At 39.1% G+C, this 23798-nt stretch overlaps 1 protein-coding gene and 1 pseudogene across 3 annotated transcripts in view; one reads left to right on the top strand and one right to left on the bottom strand.

Annotated features, from left to right (window-relative positions):
• Ecpas (Ecm29 proteasome adaptor and scaffold) overlaps window positions 1-21666 on the bottom strand; it is a 119410-nt gene extending 97744 nt beyond the window's left edge. The window contains exons 1-2 of one of the 3 annotated variants that reach the window (XM_028779862.1): window positions 20860-20911; window positions 13642-13745 (exon numbers count right to left, since the gene is read on the bottom strand). In XM_028779862.1, coding sequence (XP_028635695.1) covers window positions 13642-13663 — 22 coding nt within the window. In that variant the 5' untranslated portion in view covers window positions 13664-13745; window positions 20860-20911. Of the gene's footprint in view, window positions 1-13641; window positions 13746-20859; window positions 20921-21430 lie in introns of those variants that run through there. The other 2 variants (XM_028779863.1, XM_028779861.1) reach the window with 2 other exon arrangements.
• On the top strand, window positions 2831-3301 carry LOC114631503 (annotated as a pseudogene).
• Window positions 21667-23798: the final 2132 nt, after the last annotated feature.

The raw sequence follows: 23798 nt of genomic DNA on the forward strand, positions 1-23798 counted from the left end.
TCTAGGGCACAGCATATATTCACTATGTAAAAACAAAAACAAAAACAAAAAAAACCCTAGGTTCAAACCCCAGCATCAAAAAAAAGAAAGAAAAGAAAAGGATAGAAAAAACCTTACTATGTTCACAGAGTTGAAAATGACTTTTTTTTTCCTCATTGCTAAGATTTAATACATGACAAAATTAACTTGGGAAGGAAGAGTTTATTTGGATATCAGTATGGGGACAAAATCTATCAGCACAGAAAAGACGTCATGATAAGAATATAACGAAGCTGGTCAAACTGAATTCATTTTCAGGAAACAAAGAGTAATAAAGCTGATAATCAGCTCACTTTCTCCTTTAAAAACAATATTTTTTTTAAATCTTGTGTGTGCATACATACGCATGCCCACACATATAGTATGATTGCCTATAGAGGCCAGAAGAGGGTATCAGATCCTGTAGAGCTGGTGGTTGTGAGCCACCCATTATGGGTGCTAGAGTCCAAATTAAGTTCGCTGCAATAATAGTATGTGCTCTTAAAGACTGAGCCATTTCTCCAGCCCTCTCTCATTTTTATTCAGTTCAGGACCAGTTCATGGGATAGTGCTATCTGCACTTAGGATCCATCTTCTTCCCACTTTAATTTCCTCTAGAAAGTCCTTCATAAGTACGTCTGGAGATTTGTCTTCCAGGTGAATGATTATAAATTCTATCAAGCTGACAATATTAACCATTATAGAAAATTATCTAACATAAAATAATCACATCTAATAGCTAAGCATAGTGTCACACACCTGTAATTCCAGCACTCAAGAAGAGGAAGCAGAATCAGAAACTCAAAGCAAGGGCATTTCGGTCTGGGCCCGAGCATAGAGCAGATCCCAGGTGGCAGCTCTGTACCCAACCTCACAAAACCCAGAGGAAGAGGGCCTCCCAGGAGCTTTAACTCAGGCAGTATCTCAGGTAAAAATGAATCACCCGTGATGTCTGCTATTAGAAGTTCTAATCCAGATGCTGACCTCCGAACTTATACTACTCAGACCTTCGATGGGCCATTGACAAGAATATCAAACAGCTAGAGATTGACATCACTAATCTGAAGAAATCCCTCGTTTCACTGTCTGAAGAGACCTCCAAAAATCGCAAAGGACTTTATTGGACTTGATTTACAAGGTCTCCTTCAATTACTGGAGGTCAGGCCTCTATCCCTGCCTTCACAAGATTAGAATCACCACAGCCCTTCTATACTTAGACAAGGGAGGAGATGTCAGGGGCAGCCCTGATTACACACTGAAGGCCTAAAATCAGCCATAGGCCTAAAATCAGCAACAGACCTGTCATACATGTATACTAACATCAAGTCTTGGGTCTCTGTGGAAAAACATTGAAACAGATGGCTATACGCTACTGTAAACAGGCAGCTTTTGTGGAAATTTACCAGCCTGAGTAGTCATAGACCTTGTAAATAGGTAGCCTTGGCAGATAATACCAACTTAGATAAGGACAAGTGAATCATAGGCAGAGTCATAGCGACCTGTCCCCTGAACCTACACCTAGCCAATACCGTTCTGAAAGATATCTGTACTCCCCCTGAACACGCACTCTCCAGTGTCATCCCCTTCCCCACGTCCTGCCTTTTGTGTTTATAACCCCTGTGTGAATAAGTAAAAATTATGATTTGATTTTAAAAAAATAAAGAAAAAAAAGAAAAAAAAAGAAATTCAAAGCCATCCTGAACTACATGAGATCCAAGAAGGAAGGCAAGAAAGAAAAAAGGGAGGGGGGAGGAAGGGAAAAGAGAAAAAGGGGGAAGGAAGGAGAAGAGAGGGAAGGAAAGTGAAATGGGAAGAGGGAGAGGAAAAGAGGAAGAAACAGAGACAAAGGCAAAGATAAAGACAGACACTAAATTTTATTGGAGCCAAAAGGTGCAACCTAGGGGGTAGTTGTTCATAGAAGGGAAACCTGAGACTGGCCCAGTGAACCTGTGAAATATTAGAGAATCAGAGCAAACTTGTACACAGATTCTAGTTCCATCAATGACAAGCTTGAATTTTGCACAGACTCCTGCCTAGCAATCCAGCTTTTGTTTAAGCACAAGGAAAAATAGCCTCATTCATGTTCTGAGTAGGAATTGCAGCAACACAGGTAGGATCATCTAAAAATCACCAAGTACTGTCATGGCCAAAAAAAAAAAAAGTACTCCAGAGTGAGTGCAAACTGTTTGAAGAGGTTGTGAGCAAAATATCCTAAAGCCGGAGTCATAGCTTCAACAGCAACTATGATTACAGTGGTTCTTAATAATATAAATAAGAAATTTGCCTAAGTTTTTAGTTTCAGAACATGTTTTCAGCTAAGATTAATTGTAGAATCTCAGTGGCAATAGGAATCCTACACTAGATTTTAACACCTCCATTTACCACCACCAAAAAAAAAGACTAAGCCAGGCCTGAGAGCTAAAATCCCATGTGGCAACAGACAAAAGAGCACGTTTACTGGAAGTCAAAAAGCAAGTTGCTAGAATTGGTTTTCACTTCCTACCATGTGGGCTCTAGGGATCAAACTGTCAAATTCAAGCTTGTCAAGCTTGGCAGTAAAGTATCTTTACCTACTGAGTAATCTCTCTCATGCTAAGAAATAACATACACTGTATAATAAAGTTATAATCATACAACTTAATATATATGTATGTATGTGTGTGTATATATATATATATATATACATATATATATATAGCAAAAGTAAATAAAATGTGTTTTACTTGAACACAAAGGCAAATAAAAATTGTAAGTCAAATAGCAAAGGAAAGACAGTGTTACATAAAAATAATAAAATAGCCTTTTCGCCAACATGGCGCCAAAAGCAAAGAAGGAAGCTCCTGCCCCTCCCAAAGCCGAAGCCAAAGCGAAGGCCTTGAAAGCTAAGAAGGCAGTGCTGAAAGGCATCCACAGCCACAAAAAGAAGAAGATCTGAACGTCACCCACTTTCCAGCGGCCCAAGACACTGTGGCTCCGGAGGCAGCCAAAATATCCTCGGAAAAGTGCACCAAGGAGAAACAAGCTTGACCACTATGCTATCATCAAATTCCCACTGACCACTGAGTCAGCCATGAAGAAAACAGAGGACAACAACACACTTGTGTTCATTGTGGATGTCAAGGCCAACAAGCACCAGATCAAACAGGCCGTGAAGAAACTCTATGACATTGATGTGGCCAAAGTCAATCCCCTGATAAGGCCTGACGGAGAGAAACAGGCATATGTCCACTTGGCTCCTGATTATGATGCTCTGGATGTTGCCAACAAGATTGGGATCATCTAAACTGAGTCCAGATGGCTAATTCTAAATAGACACTTTTTTTTCACCATAAAATAATAATAATAATAAAACATCATGTGCTAAAGGAGGGTTTATTTCAAAAATGTTTAAAAAGTTAGTTTAACATTTAAAATCAGTATATTTAACCATTCTAGCTGAATTAAAATTTTAAGAATCCTGTAATATTTCAATATATTTTTAAAAGGTACCCAGGTTAGTAAGACAAGAATAAATTATCCATGTTGAATAAGGTTAAAAAGAGAACTTCTTTAATCTGATAAGAATCTTATTTTTTTAATTTATAGCTTTGTACTTAATAATAAAATACTAACTACATTCTCCATTATTTGGGGAACAACACAGAAACGGTTCACTAGCATGACTTCCACTCAGAGACTAGAGAGATATCTCAGTGGTTAAAACTACTTGTTGGTCTTGCAGAGAGGACCTGGGTTTAGTTTACCACCCAAATGGAGACTCACAACCATCTGTGACTGGAGTTCTAGGGGGTCCAACATCCTCTTCTGCCTCTGTGAGCATCAGGAATACCATAGTGCACATATATACATGTAGGCAAGCACTCACACGTAAAAAAAATATGTAAGTCTTTTTTTAAAAAAAATAATTATATTGGGTATATATACAGCCTCTGGTTGAGAGTTAGGGCCACCCACTCATCTCAAAAATATTAACACAGAATTGTTCCTATCTAAAGGAAATGCAGGGACAAAGAGTGGAACAGAAACTGAAGGAAGGGCCATCCAGAGACGGCCCCACCTAGGATCCATCCCATCTGCAGACACCAAACCCAGACACTAATGCTGATGCCAAAAACCTCTTGCTGACAGGAGCCTGGTATGGCTGTCTCCTGAGAAGCTTTGCCAGAGCCTTACCAATACAGATGTAGATGCTCACAGCCAACCATCAGACTGTGCACAGAGGACCCCAATGGAGGAGTTGGGGGAAGGACTAAAGGAGCTGAAGGGGTTTGCAACCCCATAGGAAGAACAATATCAACAAACCAGACCCCCCCCCAGAGTTCCCAAGGACTAAACCATCAACCAAAGAGTACACATGGAGGGACTCATGGCTCCAGCTGCATATGTAGCAGAGGATGGTCTTGTCTGGCATCAGTGAAAGGAGAGGCCCCTGGTCCTGTGGAGACTTGATGCCCCAACGTTTGGGGAATGCTAGGGCAATGAGGCAGGAATGGGTGAGTGGGTAGGTGGGGGAACTCCCTCATAGAAGCAGGGGGAAAGGAGAATAGGATAGGGGGCTAGAATAGAATAGGAGAGGAAACCAAGAAAGGGCATAACATTTGAAATGTAAATAAATAAAATAACCAGTTAAAAAATGAAAAAAAAAACTTTATTCAAGGGCTAAAAATGTAAGTCAGTGGTAAAGCGCTTGTCTATCACATGCAAGGTCCCAAGTTCAATCTCTAGCCCTGGAAAAAAATTAAATAATTCTACTAAAATGTTTATTGCAAATTTTATTCAAAATAATGAGACAAAAATAAATAAAATGCACTAGATTGGAAAGAATATTTTCAGTATCTGAAGATTATATTTGCACACAGAAAATCAAAATTAGTCTACAGATAAATTACTAGAATAACAATATATAACAATGAGTTGACTGTCTACAAACCAATAACAAATCATTAAAAAACAGAATTTGTGATCCTGGCACATAGCAAATACTAGTAATTGCAGCATACACGAGGCTAAGGCAATAGGAACATGTATTCAAGGCCAGGTTGAACCATATGGCAAAACTGTGTCAATCAATTTATGTAATTTGAAAACATCTTTTTCAGTGACACATTTAAAACATATATACATAGAAATTAAGGGGAAATTATGCAAGACCTCTCTAAGCAAAAAACCAAAATGTACTGTGATGTAGGAAACGGAGAAAAACTGAAGGGGCATACAATAATCATGGATCACAATAAAACAGATCTCCTCATCCAAAAATTTAAAATCTGAAATCCACAATCCAAGACTACTGATGCTACACTCAAACTAACAAGGATCACAGTCAGAATACAAGTATATTAAGCCTATTGTATAAGTAAATGGAAGACATAAGGAAATTTTGTGTTTAGACTTGTGTCTACCACATTAATTAATACATAAAGGTTTTTAATCTAAAAACAAAAATCAAACATCCTGTCTATTTCTAAGCCTTTCAGATAAGAGTTACAATATATACTAACAACATGTCCATTATCCCCAAACTGATATGTAGAAAATACTATCCAATATCAACTCAAAAGTATTTTAAAGAATACTAAATAAAAGTGTGATTCTACCATTTCTACAAAGGACTAAGATTTGCAAAGGATGACCTGGAAGATTTAAAAAAAAAAAAAAAAGGTAGAGAAAAAAATTGCCAGTATTTATCAAACTAATTGATGCTGAAGAGGAAAAAGTTAATATGACAAGATTTCAAATCTTGCCAAAACCTACAATAATTAAAAGTACAATGTGGTACAAAAACAGATCACTTGAAAAATACAAAAAATCCTTAAGAAATAAACATGTACAAGTCACTTGCTTTAAAACAAAGTTATGAATGAAATGAGTAAGTAAATATTATTTCAGTAAACTACAGTAACAATTGCATTGCATTATGGAAAACAAAATGTAACTCCTACCTCATCACACCAAACATGAAAGAAGTTGAATTTCTGGTGAATCCTAAATCTGAATAGGAAAAGCTAAAGGTAGTGATGGAGTATGTGCTTAGCGTAAACAAGCCCCTAGGTTGCATCCTTAGCACCATTCCCAAAAACTCTAAATATGAAAGATAAAACAATACAATTTCTAGCGGGAAGAAAATATTCTTATTGAGGCAGGAAAGGGGGAGCCTTAAAACAGGAAGCTAATTGGTAGAGGAGTCTGGAAAATACAGAAACCTAGTACCACAGAGCAGAGCTTATGAATGTAGATTTGAAAACAACGAGCCTAGAAAGAAATTACCACTCTGACAAAATATATCTCTGTAAAATCTACAGCAAACATGATATTATGTACAAAACCTGGACAATGCAAAAAGTACAAACTATTACTACAACTAAGCAAACTGAACTGAAGGTTCATGAAAATGCAGTATAAAGAATAAACAGGATTTTTTTTAAACTGCCAGTATTTCATAGCTTGTATAATAGCTATGAGAAGAGTATGTGGAACAAAAAGTTCGTGTTGCATACAGGATCAGAGTAAAGAAGACAACTGAGATACATGAGAACAAAGTCAGAAAAGGAAGTTTTAAAATGTGTGCAACAGCATTAAAAAAAAAAAAGTATAGTACCTAGAAATGAATCCTACAAAACATATCAAAGTTCTTTATAGATAAAAATGGTACTCTGAACTATAACAATTCTAATGACTAAAATAAGGAGAGTAGAAATATTTAGATTTCTGTGTCAGATGAATAAGTTAGTTGATTCTGTGATTAAAATGCCTAAGTCTCCAAAATTTAAAGAAACTGATATTAACTTTCCACAATACTCGTCATCCAAAGCTCATTAGAAAGCATTGCTCAGCAGTCAGTTGACAGGGCCAACTCTAGATGACACTCTGCTGCCTCGCTTCATAACCTCAAGCCTTCTGCTCTACAAGCAGGTTAACCTAATCTCAATGCCTTATACACACACCATACCATGTCCCTAGCTAAAAGTCCACCAAGACTTTATTTTGTACCAAAAGAGTCAAAAATATCTGGTAAACAGTAAAAATGTCCACAAATAAACCCAGCATTATAAAAAATAGTACAATATACCACAAGCAAAAATTTTCTATAGAAAAGAGTTCATGAAAGTTTAAAAGATAATTATAAAATTCAGGTGGAATGTGAATAAAAATAACACAGAATATCAAACAACGATAACCAATAATTCCCACAAAAAGTGAGTCACTCTACTACATTTTAAGATTTATTATAAAGTTACAGTAATTAAGAGTATATAAAATAAAGTAAGAGTGACAAATCAACAAATTGAAATAGAGAATACAGAAGACAACCAGAAATAAATGAAACATCATAAAAAATCACTTTCAGATAAATTAATAACATGGATTAAAAACTAAGGCATTTTAAGCTTTAAATGAAAAATTGAAACATACTCTCAAGCACAAAGCATAAAATACCAACAAGGTATTTTTTTAAAAAACTAGTTCTATAAAGTGAAAAGGGAAAGAGGAGTACATTATAAATATCTCGTATGTTTTTAACTATTAAAAAACTGTATAGAAATACTTTAGAGAACTAAGCTACACTTATAGAACTCCAGAGAGCTGCCACAAATTTGAAGCCAATATAGTGAGTTCCAAATATGTTGTCCCAAAATCCAAAGAAAATCAAGAAGGAAGGGAAAAAGTGAAAAGACAGGCAGGCAGGTATAGCACTTTGTATAAGATGATCTTGGGGGTGGGAGGAGCAAATCTCCTGAGAAGAGCTAAGCACAAGGACATATGCATAAAACCATTCATAGTCACAGGGTTAGTAAGAGTGAAAACTGAAAGTAACCAAAAACTATTCAACAGGAGAACAGATTAAATGTAGCAGGCTGTCCTGGAATTCACTCTGTAGACTAGGCTGGCCTCAAACTCAGAAATTCACCTGCCTTTGCCTCCAAAGTGCTGGGATTAAAGGCGTGTGCCACCACTGCCCAGCACAATTTTCTAACAAAGACATAAAATTTTATAAATACTGAAAATAAATTACAGAATATAAGTGAGGGGCTCTGGAATGTAGCTTAGTGGTAGATCACCTGCCTAGCATGTGTAAAACCTGAGTTCAATACCCAGCACAGAAAAATAAATACTAAAAAAATTGTTAGCGGTCTTAAGTAGAAGCTGAGATTAGAAAGGAAGCTGAAAATACCTAGACCATGTCTCATCATATAACTAATCAATTACTAATCTAAAGCTATAGCATATTTTTAATTATCTGGTTAATTACCACAAAAATATCCCAGACTATAATAAAATAATTCACAAACATTCTTTTCAACAGTAGTTACTTTTTTAAAAATTATATGTAAGATGACTATGGTGTCTTTTGGGTCTTAGAAAAACATGATGTAATACAGATATTTGCATTTATAAATGAAAAATTAAAACTGGAACTCATGACCTAACTGACTTGCCAAAGGTGACTAAATGAGAAACAGAAGTATCTCTCCCACAAATCACTATTTATTCAAGTAGGTAAAAGTAGCTCCATTTTATATGAGATGAAAACATCTACAAAAACTATGTTGATCAAGATTACAAAGTTATTAAGTGGCTGTTCTACTCCAACCACAATGTTCCTTCCAATATGCTAAGATATAGCTTGGTTTCAGCAGAGAAAGAAGACAGAGAAGATATTAAATCCTGAGACACCTGTATACAGCATAAACTTGACCTTGGCCAACTTTCTTCAGGAATCCAGAATTGGGATTCAAAACAAAAACCCAAACCTCCTCTGACTGGCTAAACTTAGAAGCATAAAATAACAAATATGATACAGATATCTCAAGCCTATCCTATCAATCACAAAAATCAGAGAAAGGTGAACTGAAGAAAGAATGGCATGAAGGCTTGGAAAAGCTGGAAGAAGATCTGAACAATTTCTAGTTGAAATTCCAAGATTTTCCTGATGGTCCCTCTCAGTTCTGTAAGTATTTTGATTTACTGCAAGTGCCATCTTGGCTTAAGCCAGCTTTCAACTTGATCCAAATATAAAGATCTTATAGAAGAAAAGAAAAGCACACCTCTATAAAGTACATTTAAAAAACAAAATGAAAAAAAAAATCCACTTCCAATGCATTGTAATTAATATCAGAAAGGGCATCTTTCCTGGGAGTAGGCCAGCTTACCTTAGACAAACATTCTCACCTATGACATGCTATCACTCCCCAAAGCCATCCAAATCCCAACTGTTTCTTACATATACCATAAATTCTTCCAGTCCAAATATTTTGAGACATCCTTGCTCTAGCCCACTGTTCCAAGTACTAGAATCAAAATGTGTGCCACCACATCCAGTTTTTCCGAGTCCAATTCTTTTGACCAAGCAAGTCACTCAACATGGTGCACTCTCTCAAATACACGAGACCACTCTTCTGTCTATACACATCTAAATCCACCCCCACTCATATACTGTAGTATATGAGGCCCAACTCATACACTACATACTGTACTATACACACATACCTCTTTCACCCTGGTACTGTGGGCTCACAGTAGTAGTCCTTTTCTGGGAAGGATACAAAGTACAAACACTTAAAAATTTCAGGGGGGAAGAGAAGAAACCTGTGACCCAAGGTTTACTTCTACTGGGTGTAATCCTACTCAACACATGCACACTAGAAATCATCCTGTGACCATTTAAGCCCCTTAACAACTCTATTAGATGTAACTTCAAAATCCACCAAAATCATCTATATAATTATTAGAGAGACAAGTAATTGCAACTCTCTCTTGAATAACCCACACCCACACTTATGTCTGTCTTATATTTTCACTGAGCACCTCTCTTTCTAATGATCTCCATGCTTAAATAATCTCTTCTTAATGAATTCCAATTCTGCTTCATACTGACTCCTAAAATTCTCTTTTGTAGGAAATTCAAAATTCCCAGCTTCTGATGAATGCAGCTATAGGAAGCATCCTGGAGCTATGTCTCAGCTCAACACCCTCCCGACACCTGTCCCACCACTTACATGTTCTATACTCCTAATGATTACCATCTTTAGCTACATATTATGTAACTGCTTAATCTTCCCTTTTCTATACCAATTTGATCGGACTCTACCCTACTCCATATTCATGCCTCTATCTTCTTCCAGCTTAAGTTCAGAGCCTATAACTGAGTCTCTTTTATCCAAATATTTAACTCAGTTCCTTTAGAAAGTAGATGCTTGCCGGGCAGTGGTGGCACACGCCTTTAATCCCAGCACTTGGGAGGCAGATGCAGGTGGATTTCTGAGTTCGAGGCTAGCCTGGTCTACAGAGTGAGTTCCAGGACAGCCCGGGCTATAAGAGAAACCCTGTCTCGAATAAAACAAAAAAAAAAACAAAAAAAGAAAGTAGATGCTCGAATACTGGTTGAATGCAGAAAATAGTAATTCTTTATGCATCATGAAAGCTACTTAAAAGTTTATGTATCTAACAACTGCAATAAAAAGATAAACTGGTTGACAATTTATAATTAGGACGGAAATGAGACATGTTTTAATATCATGACAAGAAAGTAAGATTCCCTATTGTGTGGCAAAGCTGTACTGATCCAAATCAGGGAAGTTGCAGCCATTTCTACAGCAAAGGGAAAAAAGAAAAAGAGGGAAATGAAAAGGAGACCAACTAAAGTACAGAAAATCAAGTGTTCTAAACACAAGACTACTCTGTAACTCACTTTAGCTTCAAAATTTTACTTGGACTCATTCAAGAAAACAGTGAGTGTATAACAGACAGAGTTGGTTCTCATGTCAACCTGAAATAGGCAGAACCAAAGCAGCATTTTCAGAAATGAGAACCTACAAGCTAATAAAATTAGAACTAAATTATACAATTGGAAGTGATGATTGAGACATGTAAAGAGGAGACTGAGAATCTTCAAACATTGAAAACCATCTTAATTAGTTTGAGGCTAAAACTGAAAAATAAGGAAGACCTGACTGGTATCTAGATTATTCTCTTATAAATCTAACTAGTCCTAGCCCTGAAAGTCTGCTCCATCTGTTGATTCCTAAATATCACTTTAAGTCATTGACTGTCACTCTAACACCTGCAAGACCCAAATAGGGACTTTCCTTCATAAAATAGTAGCAGAAATCAGAACTCCCATTGTCATTCCTAAGATTTTAAAATAGAAGTTTGTCCCTACTCCAGCCTTTTCAAAAGGAACTCAATTAGATGCAAATATACTTTTTAAAAAGCAAATGCCAATCACTCCCATAGTAAGCACAAATACAGTAGTATGTTGGAAATAAGGAATGATTCACTCCCAGAATGAAACAATCCATCACAGTTTCTACAAAAGCTGCCTGCCTCTAGCTAGGACAGTCCGAGTGAACGAACCGTCATGGTCCTCGGTCCTTACCTATGCAGCACTTCTTATACTCCTGCCCCTCAGAACTAAGGCAATGAAAGCATGTTTGTCCCTCTGTCCTCAGGGCCAAGACAAATAAATGCCCAATTAAGAAAGTCCTTGTTATATAGCTATTTTCTCCAAATTTAAACATTCTCTCATAGAGAGGGGAAAAGGATCATAAGACTCATGAAGCTAATAAAACTTTGGATGTTCAGGAGCCCAAAACATTATGATATTCCTTCCCCAGTTACATAAGTAGTAAACAGTTACAGAGAAAGGGATAGTCATCCAGGCAGCTCTCTGCCCAAGTCTGTCAGGGCGCTCTAGGAACTCAATTTTCATGAATTGTCATGAAAACTGACATGCTCTGCAATCCAGCAGGTACCTGAGCTCTCCTCACCCAGGCTCCTGTAAGAAACCCAAATAAACTCATTGTTTCACAAGCTAAACTTGGGTAGAATTTCTTTGGTTTGCCATTGGTACATGTTAGGGGGAGTGGATAGACATTATTGTATTCCCCAAAGTCATGAGTCTTTTTATCTACAAGAACTAGTAACAAACTCCTTAAGCAAGGCAAAGTTAAGAATCTACTTCCTGGTATGTAAGAAATTCTAGCCTACTGTATAAGATGCTAGACTACTTTAAACTCCCTACCAACTCAATACAATGCATAAAAAAGCTTCTCTCTTCCTGCGTCAACGCACTACAAGATTATTTCCTTACTGCCTTCAACTCACTTCTTCACACATACACGCAGGAAAGTAAAGAAATCATGAAGGCAACTTGACAGCTGGACCAGATGATTTGACAAGAGTTCTCATCAATTTCTAAGATGCCAGTTCACAAACACTCCCACCTCTAAAAGGGCCTTTCTCCTCAGAGCCAGCAGCTGTCAAGCAACCAGGTAAAATTAACTTTAATAAGGTAGTGAGCAGAAGGATCATTTTGGCTTACAAAAGCCAAGTTTAAGGGCGACACTACATAAGAATTCAGGTTGCATAATAGTCCAACATAGGATAGTTAATATCCACCAAAAGCAGTTAATTACTTGGAAGAAAAATGCTCACTTGGATGTGAAAATTTCTGAAATGTTTTGTTTGTTTGTGTTTTGTTTATTAAGGCAGTATCTTACACTATAATACCAGCTTCCCTGGGATTCACTATGTAGTCCAGGACAGCCTCAAAGTTGTGGTGATCCTCCTGTGTCTGCCTCCTGAATATAGGGATTACAATACAGGCATGTACCACCATGTCTGCCTAAAAAGTCACAATTTAAATCTTAGAACTTGTGTTTTGGACTGCATGTCTTCGGTATATCATAAAAGCATTAATACATTTCTCATGGGTTCCAAAACAATTAAAGAATCTAGGATGCAATAAGCAATGCCTTCATTGCTCTACTATACAAGTCTTTCAACCCTTTCAACCTCCCAATTTTTATTCCTCCACACACCACAGGGAAAAAAGGATAAGAAACAGCAAAAATAAACCAAAACTTATTCTGAAGTTGAATTCTGATTTATAAAACATTCCAGCCCTCAAAATTCCACTTACATGAATTAGCCATTATATGCTGTAATTAGCAGTATACATATGAAAAAGTCATAAAATAATAGTTAAATCAGCCTAAGAGTTATAGTAGAAGACAGGCACACAATAGACTTTTGAACTGATGTTACTAAACCCCAAGTAGTCACTAGTATTGAATTCATGGAGTTTCAAAGAACTATCCAATATCATTAAAAAGCAAAACTAGAATCACACTCTTTGTAATACTAACAGAATAAAACAGCTTTAAAAAATAATCACAGTGCATATTAAAGTAGCAGAATCAGGAAAACCCAATTACCATAAAGATCCCTCCTACAATACCTCTTTTCAGAAGTTAAAATAATTGATTCCATAATAATGTTCCTGAAACTGTAAGATGTTTTTTGTATAGCAGATAATATTAGTTATAAACTGTCATCCATTGTTTCTGCCTGTGCACATTGCTAACTAATATTTTCAAATTTTAGATTTTTTTCTTCTTTTTTGCTCATTCTTTTATATTTATCACCACAGAGAATAGAAATATCAGGCACATACAAACTATCAAGAACTTCACTAGTTCTCTCAGGTAACTAGGAAAGGAAAAAGAAAAAAATGGGAGAAAAAAAGGAAAAGATCTTAGGGGAAAATTGCTACCTAGTAATCTATGCATTTTTAAATCTGCTATAAAAATGCACATATCCTCAGGAACTAAATCTACTAACCTCTACAATCAATGTGATACATGGTTTATCCAATCTTGACAAAAGTCCTCTGGATCACCAATGGTATGTTCATCCACTCGTACATATGCAATTGTATAAAGAATCTATTATTCAGAACACCAAAAAAAATACAATTAAGACTTGTACACAGAGCTACCATTTTAAGAAAAATAAGCACTTTTCATTTCTTGCTAACATCTTTGATGCCCTCCTTTGTAAATTAGAATAAGGAAAAATACAGTGATTATCAAATTTGGTGAAGAAGGGTATTGCATAAGCAGAATTTGAGCCTAAAGCTTCAAAAGATACACTAACTGACTAAAGACTTTAAAACTCCAGTACCAGTATATGTAATTTATCATATAAATATGTGCGCAAGTATATTAAAACCTTATATTAAATTAAAGGAAGTATCTCAGTTACACAGTGGTTTTGTAAGAAGAGTTAGCTGGTACACATGTTATCAGTAATATAACTGACAAATATAAATGCTTAAGTACTTAGGAAGCTGAAACAGGAGGATCAAGAGTTTGAAGTCAGCATGGGCTACATAGTGTGACTTTGTCTCAAACCTCAGGAGAAAACAAAAATTAACCATAACTCTAGTAACCCATGACTTCTCCCAGGACTCATCTTCTTGACTATTGTCATCTCAACCTTCCCTATATATTCACAGGCTCCAAAGAGCTGTCTTCGGAACAAGCCATCCATTCCTATGATCCCATCATCCCCACCTCTTCAAAGCTTTAGAAACAAATTTCCCACATGGATGGATGTGCAACCCATGTGCCAAATACTACCAAGTTTTTAACATGCAACATGCATCATTTCTTCCCATTGTTAGAATCCTATAAGCTTGTTTTGATGTAATCCCATTTTACAAATGGGAAAACCAAGGCCCAAAGGTAGGTAGTTGTTTTGTGTTCAAGGACAAATTAACCAAAAGTGATAAAGCGATAAATTTGAAACCAGCTTTGACTATAATTTCAGAGTCACTGGGCACCACCCAAACCATTCTCCTTAATCTATTCAATAAAGGTTTCTCCATCCATCATTCATTCGTTCATTTGTTGAATACAATCTTATTTTTGTTTCTTCTCCATTTCCAATTCTCTAAGCCTGCCTAAAAACTACTTTCCGCCCTATTTCCCTATCCTACAGTCGCCAGTCAGATTCTTGGAATCATCCCCAACTCCTCTCTTAAATAACCCTCACCTATTTAGTAACAACCCAATCATTCCTACATACTTTAGGACTTCAATTAATATTATCTCCTTGCCAAATCCATTTCTACTGTCTCAATTCAGACCTTTCATTTCTTTACCCATTTGATCCCCTCCTTGTAAATCTTGTGCTCTTGATCTGTGGATTCATGCAATTAATTATTTCACCACCGTCATCTGTTATCCTTACAAAACAGACCTTCTCATGTTGTGTGACAGCCCTTTAGGAACTCTGTTGATTCTCTACTGTCTACAGAACTAAGTTCAAACTCTTTACATTGGCTGGCATTTCTATACCTTGGTCTTATCCTATCTTCCCAGTGTTTTCTGTTCTTTCCCTTAACAAAATGTTAGTAAATTTAGATTCCTTAACTGTTTATACAGAGCACTTGCACATATAACTATCTTAACAACACCATGAGTATTTCTTGTCATCACCCCATTTTATAAGAAAGAAAGAATATTCAGGAAAGTAATTTGTTCTAGATCCCAAATAATGAAGGCACTATATACCAAGTCTCAAACGACCAAGTTTACTTCTTTTCCTAGTTCTTCACCAAGCCACAGTAAATACATCATCATTCCACTCATAGGATTTATTTGCCTTTTCCTAATATGCATGATTATTGCTCTTCTTCCAAGTATCAATTTGAGCTATTATTCCTTAGACCCTAGAATGCTATCCTCATTCACTGAAGTTTCCAAAGACTCCTATTAAGCAGTTTTCATATCATGTTTCATATTAGCTATTTACATTGACATATAAATCTGTGTCTCATTAGCTATAAGTACTCTGAAGACAAAACTATAAATTACTCAATTTTAAAAGTCTGCTTACTGAATTGGAAAATATGTGGATAAAACATGTAATACAAGATAGCAGTCATCAAAGCCAAGTGTTGGCCAGACTGAAAGGAGAAATCAACAAGAGAATCAAACCGTTTGAGAACACTAGCACTGCCTACAGTTTTAACATCTATCTTCTGAACAAGACCAGTATCTCCATGCCAACTGTTGGCATTGGCCTTTATTAAAATTGTTTACTGGAAGCATAATTCAAAAAGAATAGAGTAATAAACTGTGGAATGAGAGTGAGAGGAAGAGAAAGAGAGAAATCCTGTTGTCATTTTCCATTTTAACTTAACTTCCTATTTGCTTAAGTAACCAAAATTTAATGATATGGGCTTAACAGCCTTTCTATAAAGATCAACTCAATAGTCTATATATCTGTGATTACATGATTATCTTTGAAGGACTATTTCTTTTTTTTTTTTTTTTGGTTTTTCGAGACAGGGTTTCTCTGTGTAGCCCTGGCTGTCCTGGAACTCACTTTGTAGACTCAGAATCCACCTGCCTCTGCCTCCCAAGTGCAGGGATCAAAGGCGTGTGCCACCACCGCCCAGCATGAAAGACTATTTCTGTATGCCCAAATAATTAATTGTTCAACTACACAACTACATACCAGCTTGCCACGTATCATCCTCTTAAAAACAAAAAAACAAAAAAAAACAAAAAAACACTCTCTGAAGATTGCTGGAATGTTGATTATCTGATACCACTACGGTATCACATGGCTGTGCCTAAGATCAAAATGAACAGTATATGCTTCAAGATTATATGTTGCTTCTTTAAGAGTTGTCCATAACCCAACAAAGATCAGGTTTGAATGCCACCTAACAGTTATAAGCCAAGACCATGAAACTATTAAACAGCTAACCAAGAAAAACTCGAGTCCTTTCTTCCTCTGTCAGAAATACCTCTCCCAGGTACTGAAACAGTTACAGTGCAATGGTGTTAGTGATGGACACTAGAATTTTCCTTCTTGTAAGCTTCAAACCAATGTTGTTTCTTAGTTTAGCAGAATGAGATTTTCTGTGTATGTGAGTGATTGTATGCCACTGAATGTTAGCCATGTCTGAATGAAGATGCTGTGTGTGTGTGTGTTCGTTTTTCCATAAACCAATAAAAGATTATGTTAGAATAAAGTCTAGCTATCTGCCCTCTATTGAGTTTCACTCCAATTGCAAATATGAGCCTAAATACAAAGAAAACCAGCCATAAGTAATTACAAACTAGATTTAAAAAACACTTTTAATATGAAGTAATTAATCTCTTTTTCCACATACTATCCAAAAGCACATTTTGCTCATCAAACACAGAACACTGCCACAATAGAACCCTTCCCCAACATACTCACTCTGATTTTGATCTGTATACAAGAGACTAAAAGAAAAAAATTGAAAATATAACTACATCTTTCTATAACTGTATAGAAGTTAACAGCTCACAGAGCAGAACTGACATAATTTTTTAAATCCAAGAACCTAAGTTCAAGTCCTAACTATGCCCTAGGATGATGGTACCATTTGGTTGACAGCACCAAACTCAGTTACTCTGAGGAGTCAGCAAGTAGGTACAAACTAGAGTACCTCTCTAGAATACTAGAGAGTACGTACTCTCAAAAAAACATTAGTTTTACTATTATTCTGTTATAGCCATATGATTCAATGTAAAATATATAAGATTTAAATATTTTTTAAATAGAACATAAAATCTAACAAAACTAAAGATTATCTTGCCTTCCTACCTTTTGATCACTTACAAGTTCAAGGGTTTATATCATTCAATCAATCAAAGGCTGGGCATGGTCGTGCATGCCTGTAATCTCAACAGAAAGAGCCAATAGTTTGAGGCTAGCCTGGGCTGTATACCCACACCCTGACTCAAGGTGGGAGAGGGGAAAGAAAGAAGGGATAACAGAAGGAGGAATGTAGTGAGTAACACTCAATTTTGCTACTCAGGATCTCCTACAGTGTACTATGGCAATATAATTAAAAGTGGCTGTATATATGAAAGATAGAGGACTTAATGTAACTGAACAGTATGCCACCAGGTGGCATATATAGTGGTGAATATATAAATATTCACTTTTAGTTTTTCTGGATGGTGAGTTCCATAATAAAATAGTAGGATAAAAAAATAAAAAATTAAAAAAAAACAATGCTGCCACCCAGAGGAATGCTTCTATTATCATCTACTATACAGAAATGACAGTAAGCCAGACACAGTAGTAACAGCCTGTAGTCAGTTTTAGTCCTAGCATTCTGGAGGCTGAGGCAGGAGGATTTCTGGAGCCCAAGAGTTGGAGCATATGTAACTTACAAAACCAATCTCAAAAACAGTAAAACACCACCGGATGTTCAGAAAATTAGCTTCTTTTTCTTGGACCCCTCAAGGCAACTTTACCATTCATCTCCTCTTAATACAGCCATTCTTAAAAAAAAAAAAAAAAAAAACAAAAAAAAAGCAAAAACTTCAGTGGGGGCAGGGGGAAGCTTTTGCTATATATACTTCAGGCTGACCTCAAACTGTAGGTGCTCTGGCTTCAGCTTTATAAGTGCTTGGGATTGCCAAAAAAAATGTCACCATCCTCATTTGAAATGTCTTAACCTAAGCACAAGTATATGGTCTCAAGTTATTCTAAGGCACCAAATATCAAGTCTTTAATTTCTCTGGAATAAAAACAGAAGCTAAATCAACAAATTTCTTTGGTAATTTGACCAAAGAAAACAAACAGCTAGATGGATTATCTGTTCCAAACTTTAACATTTGCTGCTAATGCCAATAAACCCCTTAACCAGAAATACTATGAGCATCTTAACAGGTACCTGATATACAAGCACACTGTAGGTACTAAAACACTTGAGCCACTCCAAATGGTTAATTCCTTCTCATTTTCTTTCCCATCTCTACCAGTAACTGAAATGTTAATGTACTTAGTATTACAACAGAAACCCAAACACCATGAGACATCTCAATTTTAAAATGCATATTTTTATTTCTGATTGATATCAGATGATCTGATATCTGCTAAAATGGTACTAGTGGGAATACAGAAAATAATAATTATTGACAATAATATAGAGAAGTGAAACCCTTTATCCAATGTTCGTGGGAATGTGAAATGGTATGGTCACTGGGAAAAAGACAAATGGCAGGCTGGGAGTGTAACTAGTGGTAGAATACATGCCTAGTATGTGGAAGGCCTTGGCTTCAATCCCCAGAACAACAAAAGACAACAACAAAAAAAAAAAAAAAAAAAAAAAAAACGGCAATCCCTCAAAAGTTAAGGGTGTATTCCCAAAAGGATTGAAAGGACCACAGCAGCATTATGTATGTCAACTGAAATTTGGAAGCAACTTGTCCATAAAGAGATGAATGGATAAGAAAAAGTATTACATGCAAGGGTACATTATTCAATCTTAGAAAGAAAATCATGGCAGATGTTATAGCAAAGACAAACTTTGAAGACATTATACTAAATGAAATAAACCACACACTAAAAAAAAAAAAAAATAGACAAGCACAGTGAAAAGTTAGCTAGTGAAGTTCAAAGACAAAAAGCAGAAAAGAGGCTGCCAGGGGATTCAAGGAAGAGGAGGGAAAGAGGAGTTGTTTAACAAGTATAGAATTTCAGTCTTCCAAGATGAAGAATCCTGAAGAGGATGGAGGTGGTAATTGCACAACAGAGTAATACACAATGACCCTGAACTACACACTTAAAAACATGGTTAGGATGATAGATTTTGTGATCAGTATCTTACCACAATAAAAATACTGAAAAATAAAATTAAGAAATTGGTCTCTTCAATGGTCAAGTGGTGATTCCATTGGGACTGACAGGCAAACACTCAACGTTGTGGCTACCTACATCTACCTCTCCATACTCTGAGAGCTCCTCTTGCTCTCCTCAGAGTCTCCTTTCTTCCCAGAGCCATACCAAATGTGTACTTCAGCAACTAGTACTCCTGCTCCACCAGTTCAAAGCAGCAAGGAACTTAATCCCTCTCAATGTTAATGCCTCCTCTTTAAAACAAGGATAATTCCTACCTACCTGCCACACAAGGTTGTTATGAGGGCAAAAGTGAGATCACATTCATAAAAGTAGCTTTCAACTGCCAAGCACCAAAGAAACATAAATTAAGTTTAACTACTTTCACAAGGCGATTGAGACGCTTTAATAACATAAGCTTCACAAACATAAGCTTACAACACCTCACCCATGCTGGCATTTAAAATGTACATCATCCCCAAATAACACCTTTCTTTTTTAGTCTTTAACTGAAGGGCAACATAAGGGGTGGGGTGCTCTTAAATACCCTAAAGCATTTGAACCAACTACCCAAAACGCAATAAATTATTCTACATATCCCACGAAAATTGAATATTTATGACCCCAGGATAGGCCTACAACGTCCTAGAACTACACTTCCCACAAAGCATAGAGTGGAACACTGGCAGCTGGCTGGGCGGCCTGGCATTAAGGGTGACCACTGCTCACAGTGAGCTTGGATCCTCATCTCCTGGAAAATTGCAACGCTTGGCATGGAATGGGAATGTCTCTCCTTTCTGACAGCTCCGTCACCCCGCGTTTTGTTTTGTTTTTTCTGCCATTAACTGCGGCCCTATTGGTCTTTACTGCTTCAACCTGAAAGTCATCTCCAATCTGTGACCTTTCTGCTGATTCCTTGGACGTGAGGGAAAGGCACCCTCTCCCCTTCCCAAAAGCTCCTTTTCCAGAATTCGTCCGTCAGTCAGAATCAGGGGACATGCGGGGGTCAGACGGGACGGACGGGTGGACAGAGTCCGACCTGGGGCGACAGGCCGCGCGCCAGCTCCGGTAGCAGGTCAGCGGGCCGGGATCCTCCAAGGCCCGGGCCAAAGCAGATTTTGAGCAGGGATAGCTATGCCCAGGGCTCTGGTTTCAATTTCATGACGTGACACTGCAAACCTGCGGCCTACAAGCGCCCGCGGCGGCGGCCCGCCCGCTCGCCTGCCCTCCCGCCAGGCCCGAGCGCCCGAGCCCCCAGCACGCCGAGACCGCCGCACGCCCGCTTGCCCGGCCCTGCGCCCACCAGCCTCCAGGAGCCGACCGAGCCCGGCCCTGCGTGGAGCTGAGTCTCGCTCGCGGCCGCAGGCTCTGCGCCGCACTTACTCAGCTCGTCCTGGGAGGCGGAGGCGGCGGCCGCAGCCATGTTGCGCCCGGGAGCGAGCGAGGGAGGGGCGGACAGCCGGCGAGGGGGGCTCGCGGCCGTCGCCGTGCCGTGTCGCGCCGCGCCGCGCCGCGCCGTGCCGCAGGGGCCCGGGGCCGCCTTGGGTCTCTCACGCGGGCCGCGCTGCGCCCTCGAGGCCCGCCCGCCGCCTGCGTCCTCTGCGCGGCGAGCGTCGCTCTCGCCGCGCCTCGCGAGCTCGCGGCTCGGGAGCTCCCTCAGCCTCGCGCCTCTGAGGAGCCGCCGCCGCCGCCCGTGCGGCCGAGGGACCGCCTGGCGGCTCTTCGGCCCGGCGCCCGGCTTGCTCGCCTCACGCCGGCTCTTATATTTAGAAAGAGCTGAGCCATCCTCCTCCCCCCCCTCCGCCGGCCCCTCGCGCGCCCGCCCTCGCTCGCTCGCGCCGAGCTCGTCCTGCCCACCTGCCGCCGCCAAGCTTCCCCCCGCGCGGAGCGGAGACGCGGCGAGCCAACCCCACCTCAGCCTCATTCCCTCAGCCGCACGCACGCGGCCTCTGACCTGAGTCGGAGCCGGTCTCCATAGCCCGGGATGCTGCGGCGACCAGCGAGGTGGAGGGAGGGCCGGGCCTGAGGAGACGCGCGGCGGCTCCTGAGGAGCTTGTGTGAGGCCAAGCTGACCTGGGCTGCCTTGGCCGCCGCGGGAGAAGTTCCCCGAGGCGCGTGGCCTCGGGCTCTGGCGTTAAAGGTCTGCGGCTGTCACGTCCGCCTGGCCGGAGCTGAAGGAACACGCGCCCGAACGGAGGAAGAGACGCGGACTCGGAAAAGTAGAGCGGGGCTCGAGTCGAGGAGGAAGCCCCGCCCCGCGCCTCGCGCCCAACTTCTCGGCCTCTGCGCTGACTCAGGCCGGGCCTCCGAGCAGCCCCGAGGTTAGAGCGCAGAGGGACCTGCACAGAGAGCTCACACTGAGGGATGCCTCCCTAACCTTAGCCTCCCGAGCAGGCTGCGAGCAAGGGAAGGCCAGGGAACCACGGTATTTGTTCTTAACCCGAGTTTAGTGGAAATCCCAACTTTTAACTTTAAGCCTCTAGTCTGTCCAAGAGGTCTCATGGTCCTGTACAGCTACAAAATGGAATTCAAACCAAGGAGGGTTATATGATTACTATAAAAAATTAGGTGCCAGAGAAAATAATTTATTTTAGAGGAAAAAATAATGGAGACCCTAAATGAATTGAAATTGCACATATTCCCCCAAAATGGAATCCCTAAGACCCTAGATAAAGCCTTGAAATTTGAATATATGCGGTTCCGAATGTAACATAGGCAAGTACGGGATAGCAACAAACACTGAAAGGTATTACTTCCTGTACTAATTTTACATTTACAAAGAAATCTACATTATCTTTGTAATTAACATAAAAATAAGAATCCTTCCTCCTAGTTCACCCATCTCACACCCAAGAGAAAAATTATGAAATGTAAGATTTGCTGATTCTAGTGTCTGGACACTTGTACAGCCCCAGGTACAGTTTGGTTCATAGTGATAATGCTTGGATATTCACACACACACACACTCCTTCCCTGCTGCTTTTTTTTTGCCTGATGCTGGACTTTGGGACAAAATTGGATCCTGAAAGTCTGGCCTAAGAGAGGTTAATAATGATTGCACAGTTTCATTGCCCATGGAAAAGCAGGAGGTGGGGCTAACTGAAGGAACTATGTCACTGGCCGTGTGTCCTTAGAGACTGTGTTGCAATGGTCTCTTCGTCATTGCTGTCTGCTTCCTGTTTGCCATGAGAGAGCTGCTTTATTTCACTATACACACCCTGCCATGTATCCAGCCTCACCTCAAGTCCACAGCAATGGAACACAGTGGCCATGTACCAATTGCCTGAAACTGTGAGCCAAATATGTTTTTACTCGTTTTGTCATATATTTGTCACAGTAACAGAAAAACAAACACAGGTGGGGTCAAGGTTCTGGGTAAATGTTTTCAACCCCCACAAACATTTTTCAATGTTAATTCAAAGAACTACTTATCATTTTTATTAATGGTTTGATAGTATATTTAACTTCTCCCCACCCTCACTCCCATATTCCCCAATCTCACCCGGCTCTCCAAACTCATTGCAGACTAATTCTCCCTCCTGGGAATTTGAAACTGACTATAGATTTGTGCTGCTGCTCTGAACCTTAGTCCATTTTTTAGTAGACATTCTTGCTCTCTGGTTTGGCATTTCTTTCAAAATAAGTGTGCAATGACCATTAATAAATGATACTGAAGTACAGAAATGTCTCTCCACCCCTCCCTGTACCATTATCCCCTACTTTACTCCTCAGAAAGAATTCAAAACTTGTCAGCAGTTTGATGCATACAAACTCTCCTAGTTCTGTACTATAGTAAAGCACTCCAAATGTCGTGAAAGACTGGCTGAGGGTCTCTGATCTACTTAGCTGTTTAGAGATGGCAAGAATAGAGGCTGGAGGGATGGCTCTGTGGTTAAAAGCATGGTTGCCCTCCCAGAGGACCCTTGTTCACTTCCCAGAGTCCACATGGCAGTTAATAACCATCTATAACTGAAGTTGCAAAAGATTTGACTGACATTTTCTAACCTCTGTGGGCATTGCATGCATGTGGTGAACAGACATATATGTGCTGACAAAACATCCATACACATAAAACAAAAATAAATCTCAAAAGAAAGGTGCCAAGAATAGCTTCCTTGGTGTTAGCATCTCTGAGCTCTTGAACATTCGAGGCTTACTAACTCAGGCATATAGATCCGGTCCCTGAGACCTAGAGGTGTATGACTCTAGGTAAGCTTTAAAAGCCAGAGGCTTATACTATACGTCTAAGTGCTCAGATCAAAGCAAGCCACAGCCTTCAAAGTCAGAGGCTTTTTGCTCCAGAATTGCTCAGCCTGAGACTT

This window comes from Grammomys surdaster, unplaced genomic scaffold (assembly GCF_004785775.1).
Source record: "Grammomys surdaster isolate TR1022 unplaced genomic scaffold, NIH_TR_1.0 363, whole genome shotgun sequence".
In the NCBI taxonomy this organism is placed as follows: domain Eukaryota; kingdom Metazoa; phylum Chordata; class Mammalia; order Rodentia; family Muridae; genus Grammomys; species Grammomys surdaster.